At 47.2% G+C, this 12,307-nt stretch overlaps 1 protein-coding gene and 1 long non-coding RNA gene across 2 annotated transcripts in view; one reads left to right on the forward strand and one right to left on the reverse strand.

The window, feature by feature from the left end:
* The window catches only part of LRMDA (leucine rich melanocyte differentiation associated), a 1,405,312-nt gene that overhangs the window by 14,822 nt on the left and 1,378,183 nt on the right, over positions 1–12,307 (forward strand). Inside the window, exons 3-7 of the mRNA XM_069572198.1 lie at positions 80–289; positions 870–1,016; positions 2,900–3,077; positions 4,450–5,778; positions 6,467–8,359. Of these exons, the coding sequence (XP_069428299.1) occupies positions 8,330–8,359 (30 nt within the window). The 5' untranslated portion in view covers positions 80–289; positions 870–1,016; positions 2,900–3,077; positions 4,450–5,778; positions 6,467–8,329. The remainder of the gene's footprint in view (positions 1–79; positions 290–869; positions 1,017–2,899; positions 3,078–4,449; positions 5,779–6,466; positions 8,360–12,307) is intronic.
* LOC138430192 (uncharacterized) lies at positions 2,177–8,331 on the reverse strand. Its single transcript, XR_011253047.1, has 4 exons — positions 8,142–8,331; positions 7,454–7,573; positions 5,256–5,424; positions 2,177–2,697 (listed from the first exon to the last, which is right to left on the reverse strand). It is a non-coding gene; the product is annotated as an uncharacterized lncRNA (long non-coding RNA).

Raw genomic sequence — 12,307 nt, forward strand, 5'->3', positions numbered from 1 at the left:
CTTCTCTGCTGTATTGTTCTCTTACTTAGCACCGCCTGACATATCCTGTATTTTCTTTTTTATATCTACCTCCACTAAGGCTCAAATGGTGAAGAATCTGCCTGTAACGTAGCAGACCCGGGTTCAATCCCTGGATCGGGAAGATCCTCTTGAGAAGGGAATGATAATCCACTCCAGTATTCTTACCTGGAGAATTCCATGGATAGAGAAGCCTGGCAGGCTGCAGTCTATGAGATCGCAGAGTCGGACACAACTGAGTGACTTAACACTACCGCTGCTACTACTGACAGTAAGCTCCGCAAGAGTAGAAACTTCATTTTCTGTACTGCCTTGTCCCGACGTTAGTGTCAAGTATACAGCCAGCACTCAATAAATATTTTTGAATAAATGAATTGAGTGAATGCATTTCCATTACATCAGGATAAGCTATAAACCCTCCGAGTTCAAGTACCAATAATTTGGGAGTTCCCTGGTGGTCCAGAAGTTAGGACTCCATGCTTCTACTGCAGGGGCCACTGATTCGATCCCTGGTTGCGGAACCAAGATCCCACAGGCCATGCAGTATTGCCAAAAAGAAAAAAAAAAAAACACCTAAAACAAGTACCAAAAATCTAAAGTGTCTGTATTCTTTGCCTGCCAGTATAGCTATTGCAGTAGATGGGCAACCAAGGTGTGTCTCAGATTGGGGTTCAGGGCTTAGATCACAACCACGAGATGGAATCCATGAATCTAGCATTGGCATGAGTCTCTTGTGAATGCACTTAGGTCTGTTTGTGTGTGTTTGTGTGCTTACTTGTGTGTCTGTGAGAGTCTGTGCCAGTGTAGTCATCTATCAAGGTCAGTGATCCTTCTGTGTTTTCTTCTCCAAGAAGACTGCAGGTGCTTCATAGGGCTGTCAAACTTCTGTGTGCCTGTGCCTGTCTCTGCTTCTGGCTGCAGCATCTTGAAGCCTCGGCCCACCTGTGTGCTCTGAAGCTGAGGAGCCATCCAAAGCCTGGAGCGGCTGGCTGTCTTGGGTACTCATCTTTCTGGTTGGGGTGACACTCTGCCCTTGGAAGCACTTGAGTTCAGGTTCACCACGCAAGCACAGCAGAGTGAGAACACGACAGCACAACACTGGGAGAACACTCAGAGCTTTTGCATTTGCTGTTCCTCTGCCTGGAAAACCCTTCTACCAAGTCTTCTCATTGCTGGCCCCATCTTACTATTCAGACTTCGGCTGCAATATTGCTCCCCTTAGAGAAGCCTCCCCAGAACACCCCACAGCCATCTGAAGCTGTGAGGTTTGTGTCCCCCCAAATTAGCACCCCGCCCCCGCTCTTTATCACATTGTCTACTTTTGTCTTTATAGCACATGTCAGTGCTACCTGAAATTATGTATTTCACATACGTGAAATTGTATTATTTATCTGCTTGTTACCCGTGTCTTCCGTGTAAACCTCGTGGGAGTAAGGACTGTCTTTGTCTTGGTCCTTGTTCTGCCCCTGGTGCGTGTTGTGTAGTAGGTGCTCAGGAAATTTATTGACATTCTCCTTATTTTGGGGAGCTGTACCTACTTATGTGTGTGATGTGTGCAAGTTGCTCAGTTGTGTCTGATTCTTTGTGACCCTATGGACTATACAGTCCATGGAATTCTTCAGGCCAGAATACTGGAGGGGGGAGCCGTTCCCTTTTCTAGGGGATCTTCCCAACCCAGGGATTAAACCCAGGTCTCCTGCATTGCAGGCAAATTCTTTACCCGCTGAGCCACCAGGGAAGTCCTACTTAACTTGTATTTTCATTTTACTAATAAATAGTTTCTTAGATTCATTAATTTACATTAAGGAAACTGAGGATATTAGGAGTGAAAGATTCTGCATGGGCTCCCAGCTGGCTGGTACAAAGCTAGGTCTTGAACCCAGGACTTCTAGGCCAGGGCATTGGCCACTCTAAGGCATGACCAGCCCTTCATCTCGCCCTCAGCACCAGTGAGGTCAGGTGTAGCTGCCACCTCTTTGGCCCCTGGCTCAGAGCTGCAGAGAGAGCTGAGGTTCCTTTCAAAGAAGTGAGAAGAGACACAGAATTAATATTGGTAAATTATGCCAGAACTCTTGCATGTACATTATTATTATTGCCCTCATATATTCTAAAATAATCCCTGTAAATAATTATAAAAATAAATCTCAGTGACAAATTCTTTCTTTTCTTTTCTTTCCAGGAACACATTTATTCATCCTAATCTCTTCATGGGTAGGACAAATTGGAGCACTGGGTAGTGAATACAATTTGCAAATAGGCAATATAAGTAGAGAGAAAATTAATATGTACTCCTCAGCACTCTAAAAGGAGAGGAAGAACATTAATAGCCATTTCCTTGCAGATATAACTTTGAAAATGTTATTTCTGATCCATCAGCGTGGGGCTCCATATGAGGAAAATGGTTACAACGTGACAAGAAGTGATTAGATGTGAAATGGCATCTTTCTGGCGCTCCTCCTGTCTCTTTATCCTGTTCTTACTGGGACTTAGGAGGAATTCTGTTTTATTTTGTTCCGAAGATCACAGCGCTGGCCTGGGGTCTGCTGCTCATTGGCTGGGTGACCTTGGGCTGCTTCCTTTTACTCTCTCAGCCTTGGTTCCCACATCAGTAGCTGGAGCAGATGACTTGTGAAGCCACAGTGAGTTTGGATGATTACAAGTCCTCACTACTTGAAGTACCTGAGAAAAATAAGAGATGCTAGGGCACCACCTACTGAATCAGAATCTCATTTTCTGACTTTCACATGCTTTTTTTAAAGTGACAAGCCTGACGTCTCATTTTTTTAAATTTTTCCTGAGGTATAACTGATTTACAGGGTCATGTTACTTGCAGGTGGTATTTGTTGTTTAGTCGCTTAGATGTGTCCCAACTCTTTTGCAGCCCTACGGACTGTAACCTGCCAGGCTCCTCTATCCATGGGATTTCCTGGGCAAGAATACTGGACTGGGTTGCCATTTCCTCCTGCAGGGGATCTTCTTGACCTAGGGATCAAACCTGCGTCTTCTGCATTCACAGGTGGATTCTTTACCACTGAGCGGCCAGGGAAGCCCAGTTTCAGGTAAAAAGCAAAGTGAATCTCATATGCAAATACATATGTCCACTCTTTTTAAGACTATTTTCCCATATAGGCCATCACAGAATACTGAGTAGAGTTGCCTGTGTTATTAGTTATATATTTTATATATAGTAGTATGAATGTGTCGATCCCAATCTTCCCGTTTATCCCTCCCCCTTCCTTCGATAAGTTTATTTTCTATATCTGTAACTCTTTCAGTTTTGCAAATAAGTTCATTTGTGTCCTTTTTAAAGATTCCATATATAAGCAATATCACATGATATTTGTCATTCTCTTGTGAGTTCTATATATAATTAATTGAAGTTGGGGGAGGTTTTTCCTCTAAGTGGCAGAAACTTGCCAAGCCAAGCTGGGATTCTGGAAGGATCACTGGGCCTTAGACCCTGGTCCCTTCTTCCCCACTGGCCAGTATAAAGCTGAACAGTGTCGTCTGGTCAAGGATTCCTTTCCCTTTCCAAATCTGAACCCCTGTCGCCACATCAGGGATGACTCTCTCCTGCGCTCAGCTAAGGACCTGGAGTATCTGGCAAGTTCCAGGCAAATTGGGGAATATGATTTGCTTTTCACTGCTGTCTTCAGGATTTGTGAAAATAATGCTAAGACATCAGCAGATAGCAGTCTCATTTGTAAATTCTTATTTATTTCCCTGCTGGTCTCCTCCTATCTTGTCTTTAATTACGAAAGTAGTAAGTGCAGGTCGCAGAAATCACAGAAGAAAAGCAGAAGCTCCTTCCCACACCCCTTCCCCAAACCTGCTCCCTTCTCTGCTTCTGGTGGATATTTGCACTTCAGTAGAGAAACAACAACAGACCCTTTTATGAACTAAAGAGAAGGGAAATCAGAGGTGCTGAGAATTAAATAATAGTAATTATAATTAGGATACTAGTAAATAATAACAATAAAGTAATATCTGTGCAACGAATACTCATGCCAGACATTATGATGACATTTAATATACATGAAACAATTGAATTGTTCAGCATGGGAAAGCAGAGAGGTGTTCTGAAGTATAGATCATCCTCAAGTCGCCTCACTAGTGTGCACAAACTGCCAAGAGGGCCCAGGAAAACTCCCCTCTTTCCTGTACTTCCCCAGCCCCTTTTAGGCTGAAATGAGCCTGCTTCAGCAACAAAGAGCATTTTGTGTGCAGACATCCTGCATTTTTTTTTTTTAATTGAAATCTGAATGTGGTGAGTCTGAACTAGGGGCTGGGGTGTGGTTAATTACAGCAGCCATCTTAACCTGCTCAGAGGCTGGGCCTGAAAGAAATGAGGCCAGGCCGAACAGAAATTCAGTTAAGGATAGGGAGGAATGTGACTAAAACTTTGTTAACTGGCCCCTGTCTTTCTTTCAGCTGCTGATGCACGGAGTTGGAAGATTAAGGAATCAGTTCCTGTTTCTCTGGTTCTGGCCGACCCTAGAATCAACTCCCTTGATTGGAAATAAACAGGATTTTCCTTTCTGTCCCCAGGAATGTGACGGAGGAAGGACTCTAGGGGAAAAGGCCTCGTCTGCCAAAGAATAATAATAATAACAAAGCTGACAGTAGGAATAAAATATCGCCCTCTTCATCAAGGCGATAAGGAAGTATCCAGTTATGCGTGTTGAGCCTTCTCACTCTCCGTATACATATGTTAGAACTTCAGAATTTAGCCCAGGTTTGATTTGAACTTTCTGTCCTGTGGTCGTCTTGAGTGTACTGAACAAATTGGGCTACATGTCTCACCTTTGGTTTCAGAAAATAGGACCCCAATTAGAGCACTTCGTGTTGACGTATTACCTTAAATGCCTGAGCATGAACCTCTTTCCTGGAGGGTGTGTCTGTGTCATGAGTGCCCCCAGTGCCTGGCATGGGGCCTAGCCTTTGGAAACTGGGGCAGAGGGACTGAGATATAAATGGGTGAGGCAGGGAGTCCTCCAGCTCCCTCTCTCTTGGCTGAGGAATGGGATGAACCCAGATGACTGCATGAACCTTCCCTTCCCCTTGGTGCTCCTGGGGCAGGGACAGGAAGCGCTTTATGCAGGGAGAAACCCCAATAAGACTCAGCCTCTCTGTTGATTTCTGCAAACTCCTTGTGTTCCAAAGGAATCATTTGCCCACTTCTGGGCCAGCTGGATATGAGTTTGCTCTCTCCCCTCCCAAGGGGAGGTCCATGTTACCTGAAGAAACTTCCCTTTTTGGTTAAGAAGGTGATGAGGTAGAAGAATGTCCCCGCCCTGCTCACTCTTCCAATCTTCCTTGGTTCAGAGACAGATAACTTATTCTCCTTCTCCTCTCCCTCCTGCTCCTTCTCCTTGTTCCTCTGTTCTGAAGATTAACTGCCCAAAGCTGAGGGGAGTAAGGAGAGGTGAATCCAATCTGTTCCTAGAGGAGCCCTCCTCCACTACATTAAACAAATTTTTACTCTGTGTAACTTTCAATAGCTCCCTGTTGTCATCAATTTACATTTCTAACATTAAAGCCCACTTTAATATGAGCTGTCTTGAACTTTGTTCTTTGTGATTTCCCAATGTTCTCTCCCCGGAGTCAACTGGTCTTCCCAGTGTGTTCACTTAGTGGAGACGAGTGGTTGGAGAGGCATTTGAGGCAAAACCAACAGCTAAAAGGCAAGCAGAGGATGGCACAAGCAAGAAAGGAGGCCGGAGAGGCAAAGGTTGACGGGATATAAAAGGTCTGAGGGACGTAAGTATGATGATTGGGGCTCAAGATTTTGGGCTGTATTATTAGACTGGGAGGAAGCCATTGAAAGATTTCAGGTAGGGTCAAATCCAGCTTTTAGAATGATATCCCTGGGGCTATGTAGAGAAGGGAACTGCAGTGAGGGGGTTTGGAAAAGTGGCAAAGACCCCTGCTTGACGTTGGTGTCACTGGTGGATAGGGTCTGCAGAACAGACTTTCTGTGCTCAGAAGACACAGCCATGTATGGAGGTAGGGGCATGGATGAAATGACCATAGGCACCCTCCTCCTGGTGGGAGGGAAGAGTGGGGTTCCAGTTTCATTTCTGAGTAGGTTTCAGTTTATTTCCATGTGTTGTCTCCTTTGGGTCAAAGCCCTTTTAGGAAGGCCAAGGGGAAAGTTCCCCCTGGGAGGGCAGAGTATCACTTCCTCTTTTTCAGGCAGGAAAGGCAGACAAAAGACAATGGACCAGAGAGGGTGTGTCCAGCAGAGAAGGAGGGAGGAGCTGGAGGAGCTGGCCTGGGGCAGGAGGCCTGGAAGATTCCCTTTGATCCCCCTTATCTCTGGAGGGCAAGCTTGCTTATTTGGCCAGTGAGGCCTTTTGTTACAGCATTTCCTGGAGCCCCCCAAAGTAAACACAACCAAGTCTATGTTCTTACAGCTCTACTTTACTGTGTCTGCTCCTTCCAACAGAGAGAAAGGGCAGGCGGGTCAACCCTCAGAAGTCACCCTCACTCATCAGAATGCTGACAATAAAGATGCATGTTACGATGCATTAGCACCACGCCTGAGAGAGAACTGTGATGGCCACAAAATGCTGAACCACCATTATAACCATCATCATCAACTGAACAACTAGGGCTTTCTCAGATCTACGGTTTAGATCTATGGAGTAATAAAATGGGAACAATGAAAAGGCCTGTGAACACCCTCTTTGATGGAGGTGGGAAGCTACAGTCATCAATAGGTCTACTGAACTGAGGTACTTGCAATGCCCATGAGACCTGGAGTCTGGCGTGTCAGGAGTCAGTCTTCCCTTCTCTGTTCAAATGGTGCCTATGCCCATTGGTATTAAAGAAGCAGGGTGGAAAGGCTAGTTACTGCTGGGCTGGCTCTCAGTTGCAATAGGGCATGGGTAATACATGAAATTGAACTGGTAATTTTTTTGCCAGCAAAAGTCTGTCCAAAGATACGGTTTTTCCAGTAGTCATGTATGGATGTGAGAGTTGGACCATAAAGAAAGCTGAATGCCTAAGAATTGATGCTTTTGAACTGCGGTGTTGGAGAAGACTCTTGAGAGTCCCTTGGACTGCAAGGAGATCCAACCAGTCAATCCTAAAGGAAATCAGTCCTGAATATTCACTGAATATTCAGCTGAAGCTGAAACTCAAATACTTTGGCCATCTGATGCAAAGAACTGACTCATTTGAAAAGACCCTGATGCTGGGAAAGATTGAAGGCGGGAGGAGAAGGGGACCACAGAGGATGAGATGGTTGGGTGGCATCAACGTCTTGATGAACATGAGTTTGAGTATCCATGAGGTTGCAAAGAACTGGACGCGACTGAACTGAATCGCTTGGTGCATCCTGGTGATGGAGCTGTGAAGGCAAAAACAGGCCTGGAGAAAATTGGGGCCCTTTCAGTGGAGGACAGGCATGGACATCCATTTGCGTACCCACCGGGCCTGACTTCATCCAGACAGGAGGCAGCAGAGGCCACCCTTCACTTCCAGGTGCTGGGAAGATGCGTGTGGGGAGCTGACTCCTCCAACGACTTGCAGCCTCACATTTAACATTTCCCTGTGAGATTGATTAGAAAATACATTTGGGAACATCTTTTGACTCTTCTTCCCGGGGAGTATTCCTGTCAAGTAGGGTGCTACTAGCTGAGCCAGTGCTTTACTTACAGAAAAATTCAATTTCCTCCTGCTCCCCATGCAAACGGAAACTCCATCAAGTATCCTTTCAATCTCTTAACTATTCCCCTTCCCCCATCCCCTCAAAGTTGGGGAGAGGAGTTTCCGCCCAGACGCCCCTCCTCCCTGCAGTGGAGGACAATTGTGTAATCCGGATTGTGACACAGAGGAAAGTCCTAGCTCTCCATGCTCCTGGCTAACGGTTCAGATGGGGAGCTCATGATGGGAGACCTCCCCACTCCGCTATCCTCCGTGCGCCCCCACCAACGCGGCAGGGCTCTGGGCGTGAGATGGGGGACCTATTCCTGTTGTCTTGACCCCTCCTGAACGATAGGGTCCTGGGACGCCCGGGGGTGGGGAGCCGAGAAGCCAGGTGGTTCCCCCGCGCCCCAGGTGGGGCGCAGGAGCGGCCGGCACCTGTTGCGGCGCGCGGGGCGGTAGCTGAGGCTCACCTGCGCGAGGCCCGGCCCAGGGCGGCCGGCGGGCGCACAGCTGAGCCGCGGTTCCGACGCTCGGTCCGCGCCTCGGGCTTCCGCCGGGTCAGCTGACCGCCCAGTGCGGAACTAAGCGCCGGCCGCGAGCTTCCCGCCGCCACCGCGCTCCTGCTTGGCACTCGGTACCGCGCGCGCGCCCCGTCGCCATGGCCGGGCTTGTGGTCAGTGGAACTCAAGTAAGTCCGCTGGGGCCACCCCGCCCCCTCCTGGGCACGGTCGGTCTGAGGAGGGAGCTCTGGGGCGAGCGGCGTCCAGAGGTCAGACGGGTGCTCCGTGCCCCACCTCGGGGCTGCGTCTGCAGCAGCGGAGTGAGGCAGGCCTGAGGGGAGCACCGGCGCGGGAGGAGAGGGCGGGAAGACCCTCAGGTCGCCTGGACCCTCCAACCCCAGCGCTCAGTGACCAGAGGCCAGCCTGCGGACCTCTCCGTCAGGTGGAGTGGGCACCTCTCCAAACCCACGGTACTTTTTCGAGTCCACAAAAAAGTTGTAATTTCTTTCATAATCAGAAGGGAAAAAAAAAAAAACGTTTTAATATGTATGTCTTTACACCAATGCAGTTGTAAAATAGAAATAGTAGTTTTAGAGTTTTCTTTTTCTTCTTCCCGCCGACGGAGATAGGAGCCTCTGAAAGACACAGTGAGGATCACGATGCGACCGTGCAGGCGCTGGGTTGCAGGGCTTTGCTGCAGACTTGCTCCTGTTCCTAACCCTAGACCTGTTATCAAACACCGGTAGAAGGCCATGGTGCTCCAGTTTTATTTCGGCACCTGACTTTAAGGGGCGTCCTTGGGGATGGCAACACTCTAGTTTCCACCTGGGGTGATAGACACCCAGCTTTACTTGCTGTCAGCCCTGTAGAGACGCTTTAGTTGTTTTTAGTCATTGCTGGAGGGTTGGACTCAACTACTGGGGGGCCAGGTGCCTTTTACTTGCTGGAGAAGCCAGGTGTCCCTTATAAGCTCTGATTGAGCCGGCCCTCCTGCTCCCCTGCTTTTCCCAGATGCCCTAGAGAAATGGTTCTGAGGTTTTGCAGCTCTCCCCTTGGATTGCTTGAGGCAGGTAGTGTCAGGCACAATTAGATTTTGAGATTACTTTGGGCTTAGGGAATGTTTCTCCCTTCTTAGAGTTCAAGAGTTAGCAGGCCAGGGAGGTACTAGCCTGGGAAAGAGGTTAAAATGAAGTGTCTTATTTAGCTGGCATGGGAAAGGGACTTTCTGGGAGTTAATAAGGCTGCAGAGGGAAGGACTAGAGGAGAGGGCCTCTGCCCAAGCCAGGTCCCTGGCCCTCCGAACCTAGGTCTCTGCATTTCAGAGCCAGGAGTCTCGGCGTAGCTGCTTCCAGCTTCACGGAAGACTTGACATGGGCCTGCCAACCATCCTATGCTTCCCTTTCTCATCCTCTATTTCCAAAGCTCAATTTTTTTTTTCTTTCTCTTGAGCCCCTTGATTTTAGCCCATCCCAAACAGCCCAAGGGCAGTGACCTATGAATGAGGCATTTTGGGCCCTTGGGTACTGTTCTAAACAAATGGAGCTGCCAGGGCAAGAGCTGAGCAGGCAAGTTGGGGGAAATGCCCTTGTGCCATAGGTGCCCTGTATTCTAAACCTGCAAGGTCAGTGGACCTGAGTGGTGGCTCAGGGCTTCAGGTCTTTTTAACACTCTGCCTTTTGTAGCCATTATAAGATGTAGCACCTTGAATGTGTATCACATGGTCCTTCTCAAACTTGGGATCCTTCTAAAAGGGTGGGGGGAGGAAACCCACTTCCCATGAGCCCACACTGTTAACTGTTTTTATTTCAATATTGCTTAAGTATACAATCATAAAACCAGATAAAACTTTTTCTAAGTTCATATTTAGAGAGCCATAACCCCCCCAGAAGGGATGGCTTAAGTGTAAAAACGAAAACCATAACACCCATAAAATTAAAATAAACAATGAAATGGATGATGTTTGCTGAAACCCGGTCACTGCTTTCGATGCTGCTGTGGCCTGGCGGCTGTGGCCCTGGGTTTTAGGAGTTGCACAAACCTGAAACACCACATGCTTGGGGATGTTGCTGTCCTCCCTGCACTTTTCTCTGTACAGTGTTTCACATGGATCTGACTCCATTTGGCCTTCTGTTGGCATGAATGCATCATTTCTATTCAGCACGAAGGCCTCAGTCTTCCTTCTCCACCAGCTTAGGACAGTTATAGTAATGGCATTAATACAATTGCAGACATAAATGCAGACTTGGCATTGGGATACTGAGATCTCATACCGGAGAGACATGGGAATAAAAAACCCCTTCCACAGGGACACTGGTGTGATTCACTACCTACCTAGTGGCCACAAGGTGCCAAGGACAAGGCTGTGGGCTTTAAATATGTTAACATTTCATTCCTGTAACATAAAACGAGGATAAAATGTGACTCATAGGCTTATTTAATGAGGATTGACTAGTTAAAGTATCAATAACCTCAGATATGCAGATGACACCACCCTTATGGTAGAAAGTGAAGAACTAAAGAGCCTCTTAATGAAAGTGAAAGAGGAGAGTGAAAAAGTTGGCCTAAACCTCAACATTCAGAAAACTAAGATCATGCCATCCGGTCCCATCACTTCATGGGAAATAGATGGGAAAATAGTGGAAACAGTGTCAGACTGTATTTTTCAGGGCTCTAAAATCACTGCAGATGGTGATTGCAGCCATGAAATTAAAAGACATTTACTCCTTGGAAGGAAAGTTATGGCCAGCCTAGACAGCATGTTAAAAAGTAGACACTACTTTGTGAACAAAGGTCTGTCTAGTCAGGGCTGTGGTTTTTCCAGCGGTCATGTATGGATGTGAGAGTTGGACTATAAAAAAAGCTGAATGCCGAAGAATTGATGCTTTTGAACTGTGGTGTTGGAGAAGACTCTTGAGAGTCCCTTGGACTGCAAGGAAATCCAACCAGTCCATCCTAAAGGAGATCAGTGCTGGGTGTTCATTGGAAGGACTGATGTTGAAGCTGAAACTCCAGTACTTTGGCCACCTGATGTGGAGAACTGACTTATTTGAAAAGACCCTGATGCTGGGAAAGATTGAGGGCAGGAGGAGAAGGGGATGACAGAGGATGAGATGGTTGGATGGCATCATTGACTCAATGAGCATGGGTTTGGGTGGACTACAGGAGTTGGTGATGGACAGGGAGTCCTGGCGTGCTGTGGTTCATGGGGTCGCAAAGAGTCAGACACAACTGAATGACTGAGCTGAACTGACTAGTTAAGAGCCAGGTGGGAGGCTTTTAATAAATATGAGTTGTTACATTATTCTTAACACCTTTTGGGGGTGGTTAGCAATGGCAACCCACTCCAGTACTCTTGCCTGGAAAATCCCATGGACGGAGGAGCCTAGTGGGCTGCAGTCCATGGGGTCGCGACTGAGCGACTTCACTTTCACTTTCCACTTTCATGTATTGTAGAAGGAAATGGCAACCCACCCCAGTGTTCTTGCCTGGAGAATCCCAGGGACGGCGGAGCCTGGTGGGCTGCCGTCTATGGGGTCGCACAGAGTCGGACACGACTGAAGCGACTTAGCAGCAGCAGCAGCAGTGTTTAACTAGTTTATAGAAGAGGAAACAGAGTCTATGAGATTGTGACCCATCCACGGTAATGCAGCTAGTTAAGTAGCAGCACAGGGATGTCGATTCATGACCAGAGTTCTTTCCATTCATGGAGCTTCTAGTACTGCAAATCTAAAATTAAGGATGCCTCACCTCCAAGTGGGGGCAGGCATCCTGAAATAACCTCCTTTCAGTCTGACTACTGACAACACTCCCCCCATCCCCAAAATCTGTGAGCCAGACTATCTCAACTGCAAAGAGAAACCTGTGTCTTGCAGTTTGGTAATTTTCTGCAGCTTCTGCTCAGAGGAGCTGAGTGTGTGTACATGTGGAGATCCTGCCAAGATATTATTTTTCTTTCTGGTGTTCCTCTCTGTGGGGGTCTTGAACTTAATATGTTTTTATTTCCCTGATAATGGTGTCCTTTTCTATTGTAATTCCACATGGTCAAAGTCTTGGGGGTACATAGTACATATGTATTATGTATATATGACATATGTATTACGTACTTGGTACATATTACGTACATATGTCAAACTAAA

The sequence above is a fragment of the Ovis canadensis genome, chromosome 25 (genome assembly GCF_042477335.2).
Source record: "Ovis canadensis isolate MfBH-ARS-UI-01 breed Bighorn chromosome 25, ARS-UI_OviCan_v2, whole genome shotgun sequence".
Taxonomy (NCBI): Eukaryota; Metazoa; Chordata; class Mammalia; order Artiodactyla; family Bovidae; genus Ovis; species Ovis canadensis.